Source organism: Alnus glutinosa, chromosome 10 (genome assembly GCF_958979055.1).
Source record: "Alnus glutinosa chromosome 10, dhAlnGlut1.1, whole genome shotgun sequence".
Taxonomy (NCBI): Eukaryota; Viridiplantae; Streptophyta; class Magnoliopsida; order Fagales; family Betulaceae; genus Alnus; species Alnus glutinosa.
In genome coordinates, this window is record NC_084895.1 from 11,813,929 (window position 1) to 11,829,354 (window position 15,426).

The window sequence follows — 15,426 nt, forward strand, 5'->3', positions numbered from 1 at the left end:
GTTCTGCTTATAATTGGATTTTTGCTGTTAATTTTTAGAAAGGCAGTTGTGGCATGTAAGTTGGGATTTGAAAGTTTATTGTAGTAGTATGAAGTCAGTGAACCAGAAGACATAATGATCGAAGATAATAGATAACACAAGATGTAGATAAACCATGCATATATATATACACTTTGTATAATTGAGTAGACAAGTCTGTACAGTGATAAAATTGCTTGACTTATTTACTAATAAAGGTCTTTTTCCTCATTCCATTGCCACTTCATCAGCTAAAGATGATGCCACCTCAGTCTTCTCATCATCACCTCTGTACCTTTTGTGTATATCACCTTTGTAAAATTCTCGCGTTTTTGCAGCCAGAATCAATGAAATTAAACCTCCAAAAAATGTCACAATGGCCATAATTGTAAAAGACAGGCCAAAACATTTTTTTCCCTGGCAAACCAGTGGCTTTCCCAAACCCTCCATTCTATGCAGCTTCATTGCCTCTGCATCGTAGATGCTTCCAGTGAGCTCCTTAGTTAACAAATATGAGCCAACTGAACCTGCCATTTGTCTACAATTGAACAAAGTGGAATAGTGCTTCAGGCCAAAAATGTCAGAAATTATGGCCAAAACAAGTGGCAGTTGTGCACCAAGTGCAAAACTAATGATTGCTGATGCCAAAAACAGTGAATCCTTGAAGGGGGACGCGATGAGCAGCAGCCCGATGCATGAGAGAAAAAGAATTGTTGATAACATAAGGGGGCGAGGAACTTTATATTTCATAACTAATTTTTCAGATATAAAACCACATAACACTCGCCCCGCAAAATTCCAAAAGTTAATCAGCAACAATAAGATGACTACCGCCTTAGGCTCATATTGAAGCGCATCACTGATTTCCGACATGTTGTACAAGGCCATCAAGCAAGAGCCAACTCCAACTAAAAAAGAAACGTTTTTCTAGTGAGAGAGACTCCCGTTTTTCTAGTGAGAGAGAGAGCCGGCAGTTTGTTGGTTTTGGGGTAGGGAGGCTTTCACGCCTCCCTCCTCCCTGGGTTTTTTGTTTTGGCCATCTTAGTCTTTGTTGCTAAGATGGTTTTTGTTTTGTAGTTGAGTCTTCCGACCTTTAGGGTTGTGGAAGCTTTAGTCGCCCCGGTGTGAATCCGGTGGGTGTTTAGGTTTTCTGGTTTTAGTTTGTATAGGCAGGAGAGTTCTCTGGTGAAGGTGTCGGTGGGGACTAGTCACCCATGGCTTGTCGATGGCGGAGTTTGTGGTATGGTTGTTCACTGTCAGATTTTTTAGAGGCCAGATCTACAAGTTTTCTCCGTCTTCTGGTGGACACGAGCCTGTTAGCTGTGTTCGTCGTCAGTCTCTGGTGCTCCAGCCACTCTCCACGGCTGTGCGGTCTCTCGGTGATCGGCGCGTGGCCTTCACGCGCCTGGGTGGTTTTCGTTTCGGATCGCGCGTGAGGGCTGCAAACCGGTTTTCTTCGCCGTGTATGGTGGTTCTGGTGATGATCGGAGGCTTTTGGAGCTTCAGGGTTGATGGGCTTGTTCTCTGGTGCCGGCGCGTGCACCGCACGCGCCGGCACCACAGGCGGTGGCTCTCCCGGCAGATAGCTCCTCCGTTGAGCTTTTCCTGTTTTGTTGTTGTTTGTGTTTCTTTGGACAGTTTGCTTTGTACGTACATTAATCTAGTCATTGGCAGTCGCCCAGAATGTGTGACCGACTCCCTGTTCAAGTAAATGTGTATGTCAACGCAGAGGCATCATTCTGTTGGCTGCGTTTTATTTAGTAGCAACTGTCTGTATTGCATTGAGATGTTTGTACACCTTTAGGGTGCTTATGTTTCACCCTTGTTGTGGTGTCTGTTGTTGTAATGCTATTGATCTCAATGAAAGGCTTTCTTTCCCTTAAAAAAAAAAAAAAAAAAAAAAAAAAAAAAAAAAAAAAAAACTCCAACTAATGTTGCAAGCAAGATAGTAAGCATATCAATGCTCAATAATGCTTGCAATATTCCATAGTCTTGTCCTCTTTCCGGTTTGTTAAAAATGGCCGCAAAGAAAGACGTTTTTGTCTCCTCTGAAGAATTTTGATCTTCCTCAACAATAATTGTATCCTCTTCCGCTTGTTCAGCTGAAGAATTTTGTTCTTCCTCAACAATGATAGTATCTTCTTCCGCTTGATTGGCTGGAGAGTTTTGTTCTTGCTCAACGCTTTGAGGGCTTTCAACAATTATAAGAGGGGTACACGCAATGCAAAGATCGATGTACACGCACTATTCATCTAAAAAGAAAAAAAGACGTACACGCACTATATATATATATATATAAGAGGGGTGCTATACATGCACCCCTCATCCCCTCTCATCTTCCTTTTTCATTAAATAAATTGATTTTAATGAAAAAGTAGTCTCTGATGTGATATCAGAGACTACTTTTTCATTAAAATCAATTTGTTTAATGAAAATGGAGGAATGAAGGGAATGAAATGATATTTTTTTAGCATTTCTCTATATATAATATCATTTTTTTGTTTTATAGTGACTTATCTACTTTCACGTGACTGTTCATAACTTTTCAGATTTACATATTCATATTTTTATGTCACTAGCTTACCTTTGCCCAGCTCAATCTACTTTCACGTGACGTGACAATTTCAGAGCTTTTCAGATCTATCTTACTTTTATCAAACTCAACTATCTCTCTAATTTTCTTGTTTTTTTAATTTTGAATATTTCCAACAATGACGTGACCATTAAAGTTCTTTTTATTATTAGTTTTTTAAAAACAAAATTTTATTTTATTGCATATATATTTGAAATCATGTGATATTAAAGTTGTTTTTTCGGAAAGAATACTGCCAGTACTCGAGTAGTAGCTGTGAGCTTCATCATCAATCATTATATCTACTTTGCCTATTCTCACTATTACTAGTCTACTACACAAGGCAGTCAACAATAGGAGTCAATTGCTATCTACAATAATCACATTACAGCTTGATTAGTTAAACGTTTAACGTTGTTTTTATGAAATGAAACAATCAGGTATAGCTTAAAAACACTCAACTTTAATTAATGAAAAAATTGTACTGTTGGTCCCTGTGGTATGTCATAATTATTTTTCACTCCCTATGATTTAAAAAATTCATGAGAGATCCCTGTTGTATGCAATAATTACGTTTTACTCCCTGAGTCGATTTTCCATCTACAGTTTTGACGGAATCTGTTAGTCCTATACGTCAGCGACACGTGTCGCCATCTTATTGGCGACACGTGTCGCCATCTTATTAGCGACACGTGTCCATCTTAATAAAAAAAATAAAAATTTATTAAAATATAAATAAAAATACTTATTTTTTAAAAAAAATTAAAAAAAAAACAAAAAAAAAAAAAAAAAAAACAAAAAACAAAAATGGGAAAGGGGGTGGCGCGCGGCCACCCCCAGGCCATTGGGGGTGGCCTTCGCGCCACCCCTAGATCTTCTAGGGGTGGCCCGATGGCTACCCCCCGGCCACTGGGGTGGCCGCGCGCCACCCCAGGCTGCCTCTGGGGATGGCGCGCGGCCACCCCCAGTGGCCGAAGATGGCCCGAAGGTCACCCCCAATGGCCTGGGGGTGGCCGCGTGCCACCCCCAATGCCATGGGGGTGGCCGCGCACCACCCCTGACGGCGCGCGGCCACCCCCTTTCCCATTTTTGTTTTTTCTTTTTTGTTTTTTTTGTTTTTGAATTTTAATTTTTTTAAAAAAATAAGTATTTCTATTTATTTTTTAATAAATTTTTATTTTTTTTATTAAGATTGGACATATCAGCGCCACGTGTCACCAATAAGATGACGACACGTGGCTCTGACGTGGCATTCGACGGAATCTGTTAAAAATTTAACAGAATTTGACGCCAGGGATCGATTTGTAATTATTACATACCACAGGGATCTCTCATGAACTTTTTAAACCATAGGGAGTAAAAAATAATTATGGCATACCACAGGGACCAACGGTGCAATTTTTCCTTAATTAATATTGACATAATAATAAGACATTCCATTTTAAAAAAGTTTTTCTCTGACGAATATATAAGATTAGGAGGGATATTCAAGGTAATTTTGTTGAAAAATTCCTTCATAAAGTTGGAGAAATGTCAGTATATATTCACGAGCTAGAGCTAGAGCCAGCTGAAAGTCCCCTTTGAAGTCCAAGCTGTGACGTACGTGTGTGCTTTTAAAGCTCATTTCTCAGGTGGCAGATTAACGAGGTGAGGTAGATGGATGGATGTAATGGATTGGATCTGCTCCTTCTGGCTTTACTCACCAAAGTTAATGAATTCTTTCCACTTGAGGAAGGTTCTCCTCGAAACCAATGGTGTTTTTGCTTTTGTTTTTATTGTGTAAATGATGAAAGGATGGAAGGCGACGGGCGAAGCATTCAATGAGATTCTCTCCGTCACTTTATTCGATAAATATTAGATAAAAGGCTACCTATTTGATACTGTCAATTTACAGTATCGCCCTTCATATTTGTTAGTTATAATTAAATCAGGCAGGGTTATGTTTGTCTTTTAGTATTTCCTTAGATGCTAAAATGACTATTTTACTCCTGCTTACATTCGGCTAGTTCAGGAATCTTCTGGGTATTGTTGTCTTTTTGGTCAAAATTACTATTTTACCCTTGAAGTTTGTGCAGATCGAGATGGTGACTTTTTTGGTATTTGAAATTAAAATTATCTTAGAGCAATTATAACAGTTTTTCTATAGGGGTTCTGTTATCTAAATTTAAAAAGTTACAAAAAGTCACCTACAATAGTTTACCTATATTTTTATGTTCTCTATGAAGGTTACCGTGCTTCTCAATGCATAAAGAAACACTGTAATATTCACATTCATTTGTTTATTCATAAAATATATTATCTCTCTTACTTTATCTTCTATTTCCTACTTTTAATTAAAAGGAAAAAAATATATATATATATATATATATAAGAAAAAAAAAATGATTTTATTCTCTATGTATTAGAAAAATGGTTAAAAAGTTGTTAGGAATGCCTTGGTACCCATTTTGGTTGTTAAAGAGTATTTTTGGGTCTTTAATTCGGTTTTTTCTTGTCCACTGCCTAATGACTATTTTGCCCTTTTAAGCTAGACAGTCTATCGCTTTGGTGAGAGGCTTTTGACGACTTCTTCTCCTCCAGTTCCTCCTCCAACAGAGACATTCCCTGCACCAAAAAAAAGGGGATTTTGCCCATCGAAACAGAGTCATACTCTGAGATCCAAATCTCTCTTCTCAGCGTGAGAGCATCTTATTGTGATCTGAAGGCATTTATCACTTCTTCTTATTTTCTTCTAATTTTAAGCATTTTCAACAATAACGTAAGCATTAAAGTTCTTATTATTATTATTATTTATTCAAAAAAAATTATTTTATTATATATATATATATCTGAAATTGCGTGGCATTAAACTTGCTTTTTCAGGAGTAGTGCTATCAATATTAGTAGTGTCAATTGTGAGTTTTGTCATTAGCTTAACTCAAAATTTATGAGTTATCCAAACAAAAATCTCGTCCAGTTTGAAATTTTCATTCCTCCTTCCCCCCATTTCCCTTGAACTGTTTTCATTTTCGGGAGGTTCTCCACGGGACCACTACTTTGTTTTTTTTTCATGAGATTGTTAGATATATATATATATATATATATATATATAAAATAAAGGTCTATGTATGTTTCCATTTGCATGATTAATCTATGAACACTTACAATTATTTCTTTTAAAACACATCAAATAATTATGTAGTCATATTATTATTATTATTATTATCATCATCGGATTACGAGGATAACCCAAGAAAATTACTATGCTTTCCTTTCCCGGACTTCATGCATATAATTATTGGGTCATATATATATATATATATTGAATGATTTCTTTTTATTGAGATTTCTATTTCACTCATAGAGTTGAGTGCTTTCTCATCAAATAAGGCACCATCAATGTGCGTTTAGCTTAAAAATACCCAACTTTTATTAATTTTAACATAATAATATGACATTCCATTTTAGGAAAGTTTTTCTTGACCAATTAATTATCTCTAGCCAAAAAATTCAAAGAAAGAAGGAACAAGTGTGAAGTAGCTTTCACATCATTTACTTCTTTAACTGGTAGTACTTTTCAAACTTAATAAATAGGGCAAATATATATATATTGAAAGCTTAACTCCAAAAAAATCAATTGTCAAAGGAGTTTAGTTGGACTTGCTAGGATGCACTATATATATATATATATGATTTTTTTTTTTTTGTAGTGATCTAATCTACTTTCACGTGATCACTCAAAACTTTTCAGATCTACATGTCATGCTTTTATGTCTCTATCTTACTCAGAAACGGAGGAAGGAAGGGCCGATAGGGTCCATGCCCTCCCCCCCCCCCCAAATTTATTGAAAAGAAAAATTATAAGGTTAAAAAAAATAGTCCAAAAAAAAAAATTATTTGTAAGGAACCAAGGAGGAAGACGAGAGCACGATCGCCTGCTTAGTCTGCTTTGCTAAACACAAAAGAGTCTGGGGACAGCAAATGAGGGGAGAACAGTGTCATGGGGCGTCTTTGAAAAATGAAAAATGAAAAATGCCGAAATTTGAAGAAGATGTGGGTTAGAATTGAAGAAGCTTGAGAATAATCGAGAGAGAAAGCTAGATGTGGTGCCAGTTGCGACACGTGGCAGAGGTGCAATACAGCTAGGCAACAGTGAGATGGTCCAAAACAGTGCATGTAGGTCCAATTGTTCATGTGTTTTATGCTTTCAGCATCCTTGTTTTATTCCTGCGTTTTGTATTTATTTATCTGCGTTTCAACCTCTTTGTTTTATTCCTGCGTTTTGTATTTATTTGTCTGCATTTAAGGGGGAGTCCTTGTAGGCCAGTAGCATATAAGGCCATTAGGAGGTCGTTAGAGGAAAATCTTTTTCCACCTTCCAAATAAAATCGCAAATTTCAAATGTTGTACCAAATTACCAAATAATTTTTTCAATTAACCATATATTCATGTTAAGCTAGTTATGTTCTATTAAAAAAAAAAAAAAAAAAAAAAAAAAAAAAAAAAAAAAAAAAAAAAAAAAAACTAGATAAATCATACCTTAAAAAAATTTAAGTTTTTATTTTTTTACTTCAAGAAGAGTGGAGGAAAAATAATACATAATTTGTAATAAATACAAGAAAGAAGTTAAAAATGAGCTAGCATTTAAAAAAAAATAATAATAATAATTTGAGAATTTAAAGTAAGTTTTGGCAGGTTGGCTCAGTCCAAAATACTTTTGACTTCGTCCCTGATCTTACTTTTACCAAACTCATTTATCTCTTTAATTGTTTTCTTCTTTTCTTTTTTATTTTGAACATTTTTAGTTATGAGTTGGATGGCACGTGCATTTGCTTGGTTCCCGGTGCATCAATATAATTGTTAACATTATAGTTTATATATATATATATATATATATATATATATATATTGTAGAATAGATTTAATATCTAGATTATTGAACAAGTATTTATTGAATTTTTGAAACAAATAAAGTAAAACTATAAAATTTAATAAATATGATATACCAAAAGAAAATAAGAGTTAATTTAGATAGCACACATATGTTGTTACTTCAAATCAAAGGTATTGGAAATCATGTATGACATTCATATTCATTGTGTTTATGTCAACCAACTTATAGACACAAAATTGTAATTCCAAATAAAAGTTTATTCATTACAATACATCTTGGACTTTGAAAAGCTATATAATGTTTATAATAAATCATGTTGACATGAATAGCAAAAGCTTTACAAGCATGCTCTATGATTCCACAACCTGGTTTGAATCTCCCGGGAGAGCTACAACACCTTCACCAAGCAGCTATAAAAAAAATCAAAAGGAAAAAAGAATTGGAATGCTTACAGTAAATTCCGTATCAGCTTTCCCATTGTCTTCTATAATCGAACTTGGCACAACCAGGAATTTGGGCAGCATGGAAACCCCCACGTCATGCATGTAACTGGATACCTCTATGCAAGTCCATAAGCCAGAAAGTAAGTTCATGGCTATGAGGCAACTGCAAAACATGAATCCTACATTAAGCGCAAATGAAGAATATCCATCCACATTGCAAGAAAATTTAAATCCAATGAATTAAAGTGAGACATCTACAAGAAAAAACAGTACAAGCATATTACATTATATTTGTCTTTGATCTATTAAATGTCCTCCTTTCATGGCCAGTCAACCTCCATGGCTAGCCATGGATATGGATTTTGTTTTTTTTTTTTTTTTCTTTAAATGTTTTATCTGAGGGTATAATTGTATAAAAATTTTTTTTTAAAAAAAAGAACAGGAAAGTCATTAGATGAACCAGACCGGAATATCTGGCTCTGTTTAAACTTTTTTTTTTTTTCTTTCAAATTCATGCGTGGTGTCTACCCTTTGGTCTTTGCCTATTCTCACTACTACTAGTCTACTACACAGGGCAGTCAACGACCGGAGTCAATGGCTCTCTCCAATAATCACATTAGAGCTTTAACGTCATTTTTATGAAATGAAACAATGAGGTTTAACGCACTAAAAGCAACGAAGCAACATGGTTTTTTAATACATGCAAACTATCGTATCTGTTGTGCAGAAAAAAAAAAAAAAAAAAAAGAAAAAAGAAAAAAAGAAAAGAAAAAGTACTCTGCAAAACCAAGATATAAATAATAGTTCACTAGAAATGTCAGTACCTCTTCACCAGCTGGAATTGTGTGTTCTTTTTATTTTTTTCCTAATTTAAAGAGCAGTGCTACGCTGAAGCAAAATTTCCGGATGAGAAACTTTGCTTCAACCAAGTATTACCCTAATTTAAAAGGCCAGGGAAAAGGGTTAAAGGGGTGAATTGCGTGTCTTTTAGTCCAAGCTGTGAAGGACAGGGTCAGAAAACACGAAACAAGGACACGTGTCCCACTATGAGAATTTAAGAGTTAGAGCACTAGTAGCAGATGCCCTATAAGTAGTTTTTTTTTCCTAAAATAGGGAAAATGTGAAAAAAGTTACCAAAAACCATACCACAATAGTTACCCTAAAATAGATGGTCACCCTTGGGAAGCTATAGTGCTACCCAATACATTGTGTAGCACTGTAGCTTTCCAACAAGATATTATAATCCAAAAGAAAAACCATCTCTCTCTCCTACTCCTCTCTCCTCTCTCCTTCCTCCTTCTCCCGTCCTCCATCGTCTTCACCTCAATTTCACCTTCCACCTTCCTCACCGGCTCACCCCTTCTCAATCCCCACAAACCCATTTTCCGACCACGTCTCCACAGCTCAAACTCAATCACTTCCCCACGTCGATGTCCCAGAATCACTTCCCCACGTCGATGTCTGGAATCAAATCCATCAACCCGTCGTAGAGGCCGAGGATCTTGAACAGCTTCTCGGGGGATCGCTGGCTTATGCTTATCGCTTGGGCGAAGTTAAAGAGCTGGATTGCCGGGCCCTTCGTCATCTATTGCTCATTGTCGTGGAGACGTGGTCGTCGGATCTTCGCAGCTCATCGTCGTCATCTATTGCTCAATGAAATTGCATTTTCATCTGGGCTTTCTTGTTTGATTTTCTCGGGAAAAGTCTGGTGTTTCGGAAAATTTGGGAACGCTGTTCTTTGTTTGGGGTGGGGAACAATTGCCGGCGATTCGGAATGGATGGATTGACTTCGTCCATAGGGTAGAAAGCGATGAGATTGGCTTGAGAGCATCGCCGACTGGATTAATGGGTGAGGAGAAACAGGGCATTTATTTTTGAGGAGGATAAATAAATTCTCAAGAGGAAATCGTGGAATTTGTAGACCAGTGGAAACCGGATCCACCACTACACTGTGAATTTTCCACCTGGGTTTCGTCACCTTGACCGGAATTATTGACATTAGGCTTCGGCGATGGCGACTGGACTGTGCTTTCAACGATCGGCACACGATACATGGGGCAATTGGTGGCTCTGATCTGGTGTAGTTGGGTGGTGGGTTTTGAGAGAGAGAGAGGACGGAGAAGCCAAGAGAGGAGAGAAGAAAAAAATGAATAAAAAAATAAAAGAAGGAAAGAGAAAAAATAATAGAATAAAAGTAAAAAACAGTATTTAATTGATATAGGGAAAGATAAAGGGAAGTTGTTGTAGGGTGTTTTTGTATAGGGAAAAAAAAAAAGTGGTTTAGTTCCCTAAATTTTTCCTAAATTAGGGAAAATGGTTGGGAGTCTGCTGCTAGTGCTCTTAAGACTTAGGAGCCAGCTACTTCTTTCTTTCGTGTGCTTTTCATATTTGTGGTGTTTTCTCTCCTTTAGCTACCCGCTTTAAATATAGAGTTATTTGAGCTAGACCTTCAATGTCTTTTTATCCAGTTTTTCACTATCTTACAATTATCTTAGTTTTTTTTTTTTTTGTACTTATCTTACTATACTGTTCTATAACTTTTAATAATTTTTTATTACATTTTTATTCTGCTCAATATGTTTTACATGTAGAGATAGATACCTATCCGGCTATCCTCTCCTAATCTCTCTCTAAACTAATTTTTGGATTCATTCTTTAAAAAAAAATAAAAATAAAAATAAAAATAAAAAAAAATAAAAAATAAAAAATTAATGATTGATTTGAAGTGTCACGTCAACCTTATTAACCTTATTAAATGAGTATCATTCATTTATGGGTGAACCATGGTGATTAACTAAATTTAATTGCCAATATTGGAAATATTGCATTCTTATGCTCATTATAGTGTGAATCTTTTATGCTGGCCGGCTTTTGGCAGTTTGTTACGGTGTAAGTAATTTCTAGAAAAAAGTTTTTTCTCTTTTTGAAAGTTTAGCGCAACATAAAATATTGGTCAACTTAAAAAATGTTTTTAGCTGACCAAGAAAAATAACATTTATGAGGAAGAAAATGGTTTACGCTTCTTATATGCGTAAACCATTTTCCGCCGCTCTCCCACACTCTTGGGCAATCAATTGTGAGAAGATCCCTTATGACTTATGAGGCATGCTTGCCCAAACAAGTCTTTAGCTACTTGAACACCTGTCCGGATAGGTGAGCCCCAGAAGAGCCATCTCGCAATTGCATACCCAAATTGCAAGCAATATGAGCTGGCAATTGGGTTGGATCTCAATTTTATCCCCGAAAGTATTCTATTATCATACACTCTTTTCTTTCACAGCTCATTTTTGTCGTATTTTTCTTCCTCATAGGTTATCGAATTATATGAAAAAAGTATTGTTAGAAACAATATTTTTATCCCACAAGTTTTTTTTTTTTGAAATCCTCTTATTCATTCTTTTGCATTCTCTTGAAAAAACATTCGAAATTAAATTATGCCCATGGTTGTATCCCATAGACCATTAGTTAACTTTTATTTAGAAATCAAACGCACAGCTTAATCTAGATCGTAGAATATTAATATTTATTTTTCACTTAATCAGAACAAATATAATTAAGAAAAAAAAAAAAAAAAAAACTAGAAATTAATGCTCCGTTTGTTTCGACGTAAAATGGTTTCAGGGAAGTCATTTTCCAGGAAACCATTTTCCGTCGAAAGCATTTTCCGGTGTTTGGCGCGTACGGAAAATCGTAAATATTTTTATATATTTTTATTCAATCATATTAACTTATAAAAATCAATTTTTATTCACAACATAAAAATATTAATGTAAAATAATATAAAAATCATCGATGACAAGATTCGGTCACTGACCGACAAGATTCTGACAATTTTTACCTGATTCCGGCTAATATAGCCAAAATTCGAGATAAAGGCCGGAATCTTGACAGTTTCGTCGGAATCTGGGATAGCCGGATTCCGGCCATCTGGCCAGAGAGGCCGGATCCCGGCAGGCTGGCCAGATCCGTCCGGCCAGCCGGTCGTTCTGGCCAGGGCCGGCCGGAAACCGGCCTCTCTAGCCAGGGCCGGCCGGGATCCGGCCACTCTGGCCAGAGCCGGATCCCAGCCGGCCTCTCTGGCCAGATCCGGCTAGCCGGCCGGAATCCGGCCGGTCTGCCGGATTCCTGTAATACCCCATATTTTAATATATTGAATAAAATATATTAAAATATGATTTAAGACCTAGTAATATGATAAAAGAATATATATGAATATTTATGAAAATAAATGTTCATTTAGAAGCATTTATAGTTTTAATTTGATAAAAACTCAAACGGACCTTAAACTTTGGAATAACGAAAATAGGGTCAAACGAACTCCGTTTTCGTCGATTCAAAATCCAGAACGCTCGTCTCGAAGTCCTCTAACTACCCTCCGAATTTCATAATTTTTGGACTCCGTTTAATACCCGAAAACATCCGCGAAAAATTACATCTCTGAATTGGACGAAAATTCAATTATGTAATTTGTGGGCTCATTTTACTTATCCATAAACCCAGCCCATGAACCCAGCACCCAGCCGCCCAGTCCACATAACAGCCCAGACTTATGTAACCAACCCAGCAGCACACACATGTGGAGCAAAAACTTAGAGCCCAAGTGAAGCTCTCCTTCACGCATGGCTTTCTTCCTTCTTCCCGTTCATGGACTTTTAACCAAAATATCTCATCTCTCAAACTTGTTCCCCACGTTTAACCTCCAGCCCTTGATTAGTTTTTGAACAATCTTAACCATCAATACCTAACTACAAGAGACCAAAGTCAAGTTTAGAAGTAATTAGTTAGAATCCAACCAAGTAGTTCCTTGGAGATAAAAGATATCAAGCCAAATCCTATCTTGTAATCATTTCTTGAAACACCTGCAAGATTTCTGTCCGTAGATCAAAATCGGTGCTGGAATAATCTACACCTTTCAAGTCTTCTATATAAAGAGAGCATGGGTGATGGGTCTTGCACACAAAGCCGAAGCTCTCTTCTCTTCGATCCTTCTCATTCTCTGTTTTTCTCTCTGCAGGAAGTCTTCTTCTCTCTTTCTCTATGTTTTTCTTTTAGTTTCAGCAGCAGTTCTCTCTCTCTTGCTCACGGTTTGTAGCCCAGAAAAATAGAAAAGAAACAAAGTGGAAAACTAGAAAATTCTCTCCAAAGCTATCTCCTTCTTCCTTGATCATTTTTCTGCAACTCTTTTCTTTCTCTCCCTCTTTTTCAACTCTCTTGTTGTCTAACGGCTCAAACCAGAAATAAGGAAAGGAAAAGCTCTCAAAGAACCCACTGTCCCTCTCTCTCTTGAAGAACAGAGCATGAACACCCTGTTTTTTTTTTCCTCTCTTAGTCCCTCTCACACACTCGGTCAGCATCCAACAAAGGAGAGGACAAAGCCAACTTATTTTAGAAAGACTCAATAAGTTCCTTATCAAAGAAAATTGTGTGTATATGGTAATATGTAAAGATGCGTGTGCTGAATGGGGAATGTGTGTGTGAGAGTAAAATGTGTGTGTGATGCAGATGTGAGCGTGTGTGAGTGAAGGCGTGTGGGTGTAATACATGTATTTGTGTGTTTGTTAAAAGGTGGGTGTGTGTGTTTGTTAAACGTGTGAAACGTGTAGTGTGTGTATGTTTTTAATGATGGCTATATATATATATATAATTGATTATATAAAGTATATTTTAAAAATGATATATTTTGTGATATACCTTGGTTATTATGATTTTCAAGTTAAAATATTATAATATCATAAGTTCTATTTTGACAAGGTATTTCAAGTGGCATTTTTAAATAATAAATCACGTTGTGATACCCGAATAAAAAGCAATATTTTACAAAAACACTATTATGCCGTCCAAAATTCTAAAAGTACTTTTAGGCATTAGTAACACTAATGCCGTTATTCCACCCAAATTTTATAATAAGATTAAAATAAGGATTATTTATATTGTACCGCTTGGGTACTCTTAAAATATAAAACCAATTAATTATATTAATCGAGTCACTACGTTGATTTGGTACAAAAACAGATAAGCTTTTATAATACCGTTTTACTTAAAAGGATATTGTGGATATTAATTAATAAATGCCGTAATAATGTCCGCATAAAATATGTGGTAATATAATTAACCTATTTTATGCCGTTATAATATCTAAGCGACATTAGAAATTGGGATTAGTGATTTGTAAGTCGAAAGTGATAAAATGTTCAAATAGGTTCTTAGTATTTTATACTAATATATTATCAAATGTATATAACTGTGCAGTCTTTATTCCGTGGATCTCTCTTTGTAGCAGAGAACTGTAAGTATCTCTATACTTACTGAGAACGAAGCTGGTGGATTTTTCCATGATATTGTGTTTACTGCTTTATTTATTTGTTTGCGCATGTGTTCTTACATGTTTTCTATTTTTAACTAAAATGGTTAATAACAAAGCTGGTATGCAGCGGGGGGGTGATGGCTGCCAGTGGAACCTTTGGCTTCCGTGACACTTAATTAATTAAACGGGTTATGACCTTTGGCTCATAGTCTGCTGGGACCTTTGGATTCCAGTAACAAACTAATAAATGTGAGAGTTGGCTAATACAGCTGGGGTGTTGATGGTATTACCAACTGGGACCGTTGGCTCCCGTGACACGCTAATCCGGACCGTTGGTTCCTTCACGAGATGAGTGCATAAAATTGATAATTAAGCCTTGCATTTAAAACAGTCATATTACTGTTTTATGGTTAGGTATACATTTAATATATGACTGTGATTAGCTACCACGGTTTGTATATTGCGTATATACATGACTATAAAACCATATTTGCATTATGTGGCATTTATTAGTAAATCAGCATTCATATTATTATGGGAAACAGTGGACTCACTTAGGTTGTTTTGTGTTTTTATTTATATATATATATATATATATATATATATATATATATATATATATATATATATATATATATACATTGGTGCAGGTTTATAGACAAAGATTAGAGCTCGAGTGGTCTTCAAGTTAAAGATACATAGTTTGTATTTTGTTTGTAGTCTTCTGTGTTTATAACATTTTATGTTGACAAGATTGCTAATAATTTCCATGTATTCTCTTGTGTCACTATGGACACCTGTTTCCATGTATTTGTTCTAAGTATTTTCTAATGAATGTCTAGAGGTATTTAATTTAAAAAGCTCTGATGTGTTATTTAATCCAAGTCTGTTGGATAAATTATATTCCGCTACCAATTTATAACTCTGATGTTGTAGTAATGTCACGTGAAAATCGAAATTTTCACTTACGCCTTTTTGTAAAAGGCGGGGCGTTACAATTCCGATCAAATTGGTTGCTGGAATCTGGCTGACCGGATTCCGGCAAAGGTGACCGGATTCCGTCGCCAGATTCCGACGACATTAACCGGATGTTGTCGGATTTCGAAACCGGCAATATTTCGATGGTGGTCGGCTGCTTGAACGTGAAGGTCAATTGTGCCGTTTAAAATAGATCGATTGCGTCTAGCGTCTTCGGAAAATGATTTACGCTTTTTCC

General features: G+C 36.0%; 1 protein-coding gene and 1 long non-coding RNA gene across 2 annotated transcripts; one reads left to right on the forward strand and one right to left on the reverse strand.

The window, feature by feature from the left end:
- Positions 1-246: 246 nt before the first annotated feature.
- On the reverse strand, positions 247-891 carry LOC133879046 (uncharacterized). The gene has a single exon (XM_062317597.1). The coding sequence runs from the start codon at positions 889-891 to the stop codon at positions 247-249; it is 645 nt and encodes a 214-aa protein (XP_062173581.1).
- A 13,264-nt stretch (positions 892-14,155) lies between these two features.
- On the forward strand, positions 14,156-15,016 carry LOC133879335 (uncharacterized). The gene is made up of 2 exons (XR_009902044.1): positions 14,156-14,192; positions 14,861-15,016. It is a non-coding gene; the product is annotated as an uncharacterized LOC133879335 (long non-coding RNA).
- The last annotated feature ends 410 nt before the right edge of the window (positions 15,017-15,426 follow it).

Excerpts from the sequence above, each read along its gene's own strand:
- LOC133879046 (XM_062317597.1), bottom strand. The coding sequence starts at position 891 with ATGTCGGAAATCAGTGATGCGCTTCAATATGAGCCTAAGGCGGTAGTC.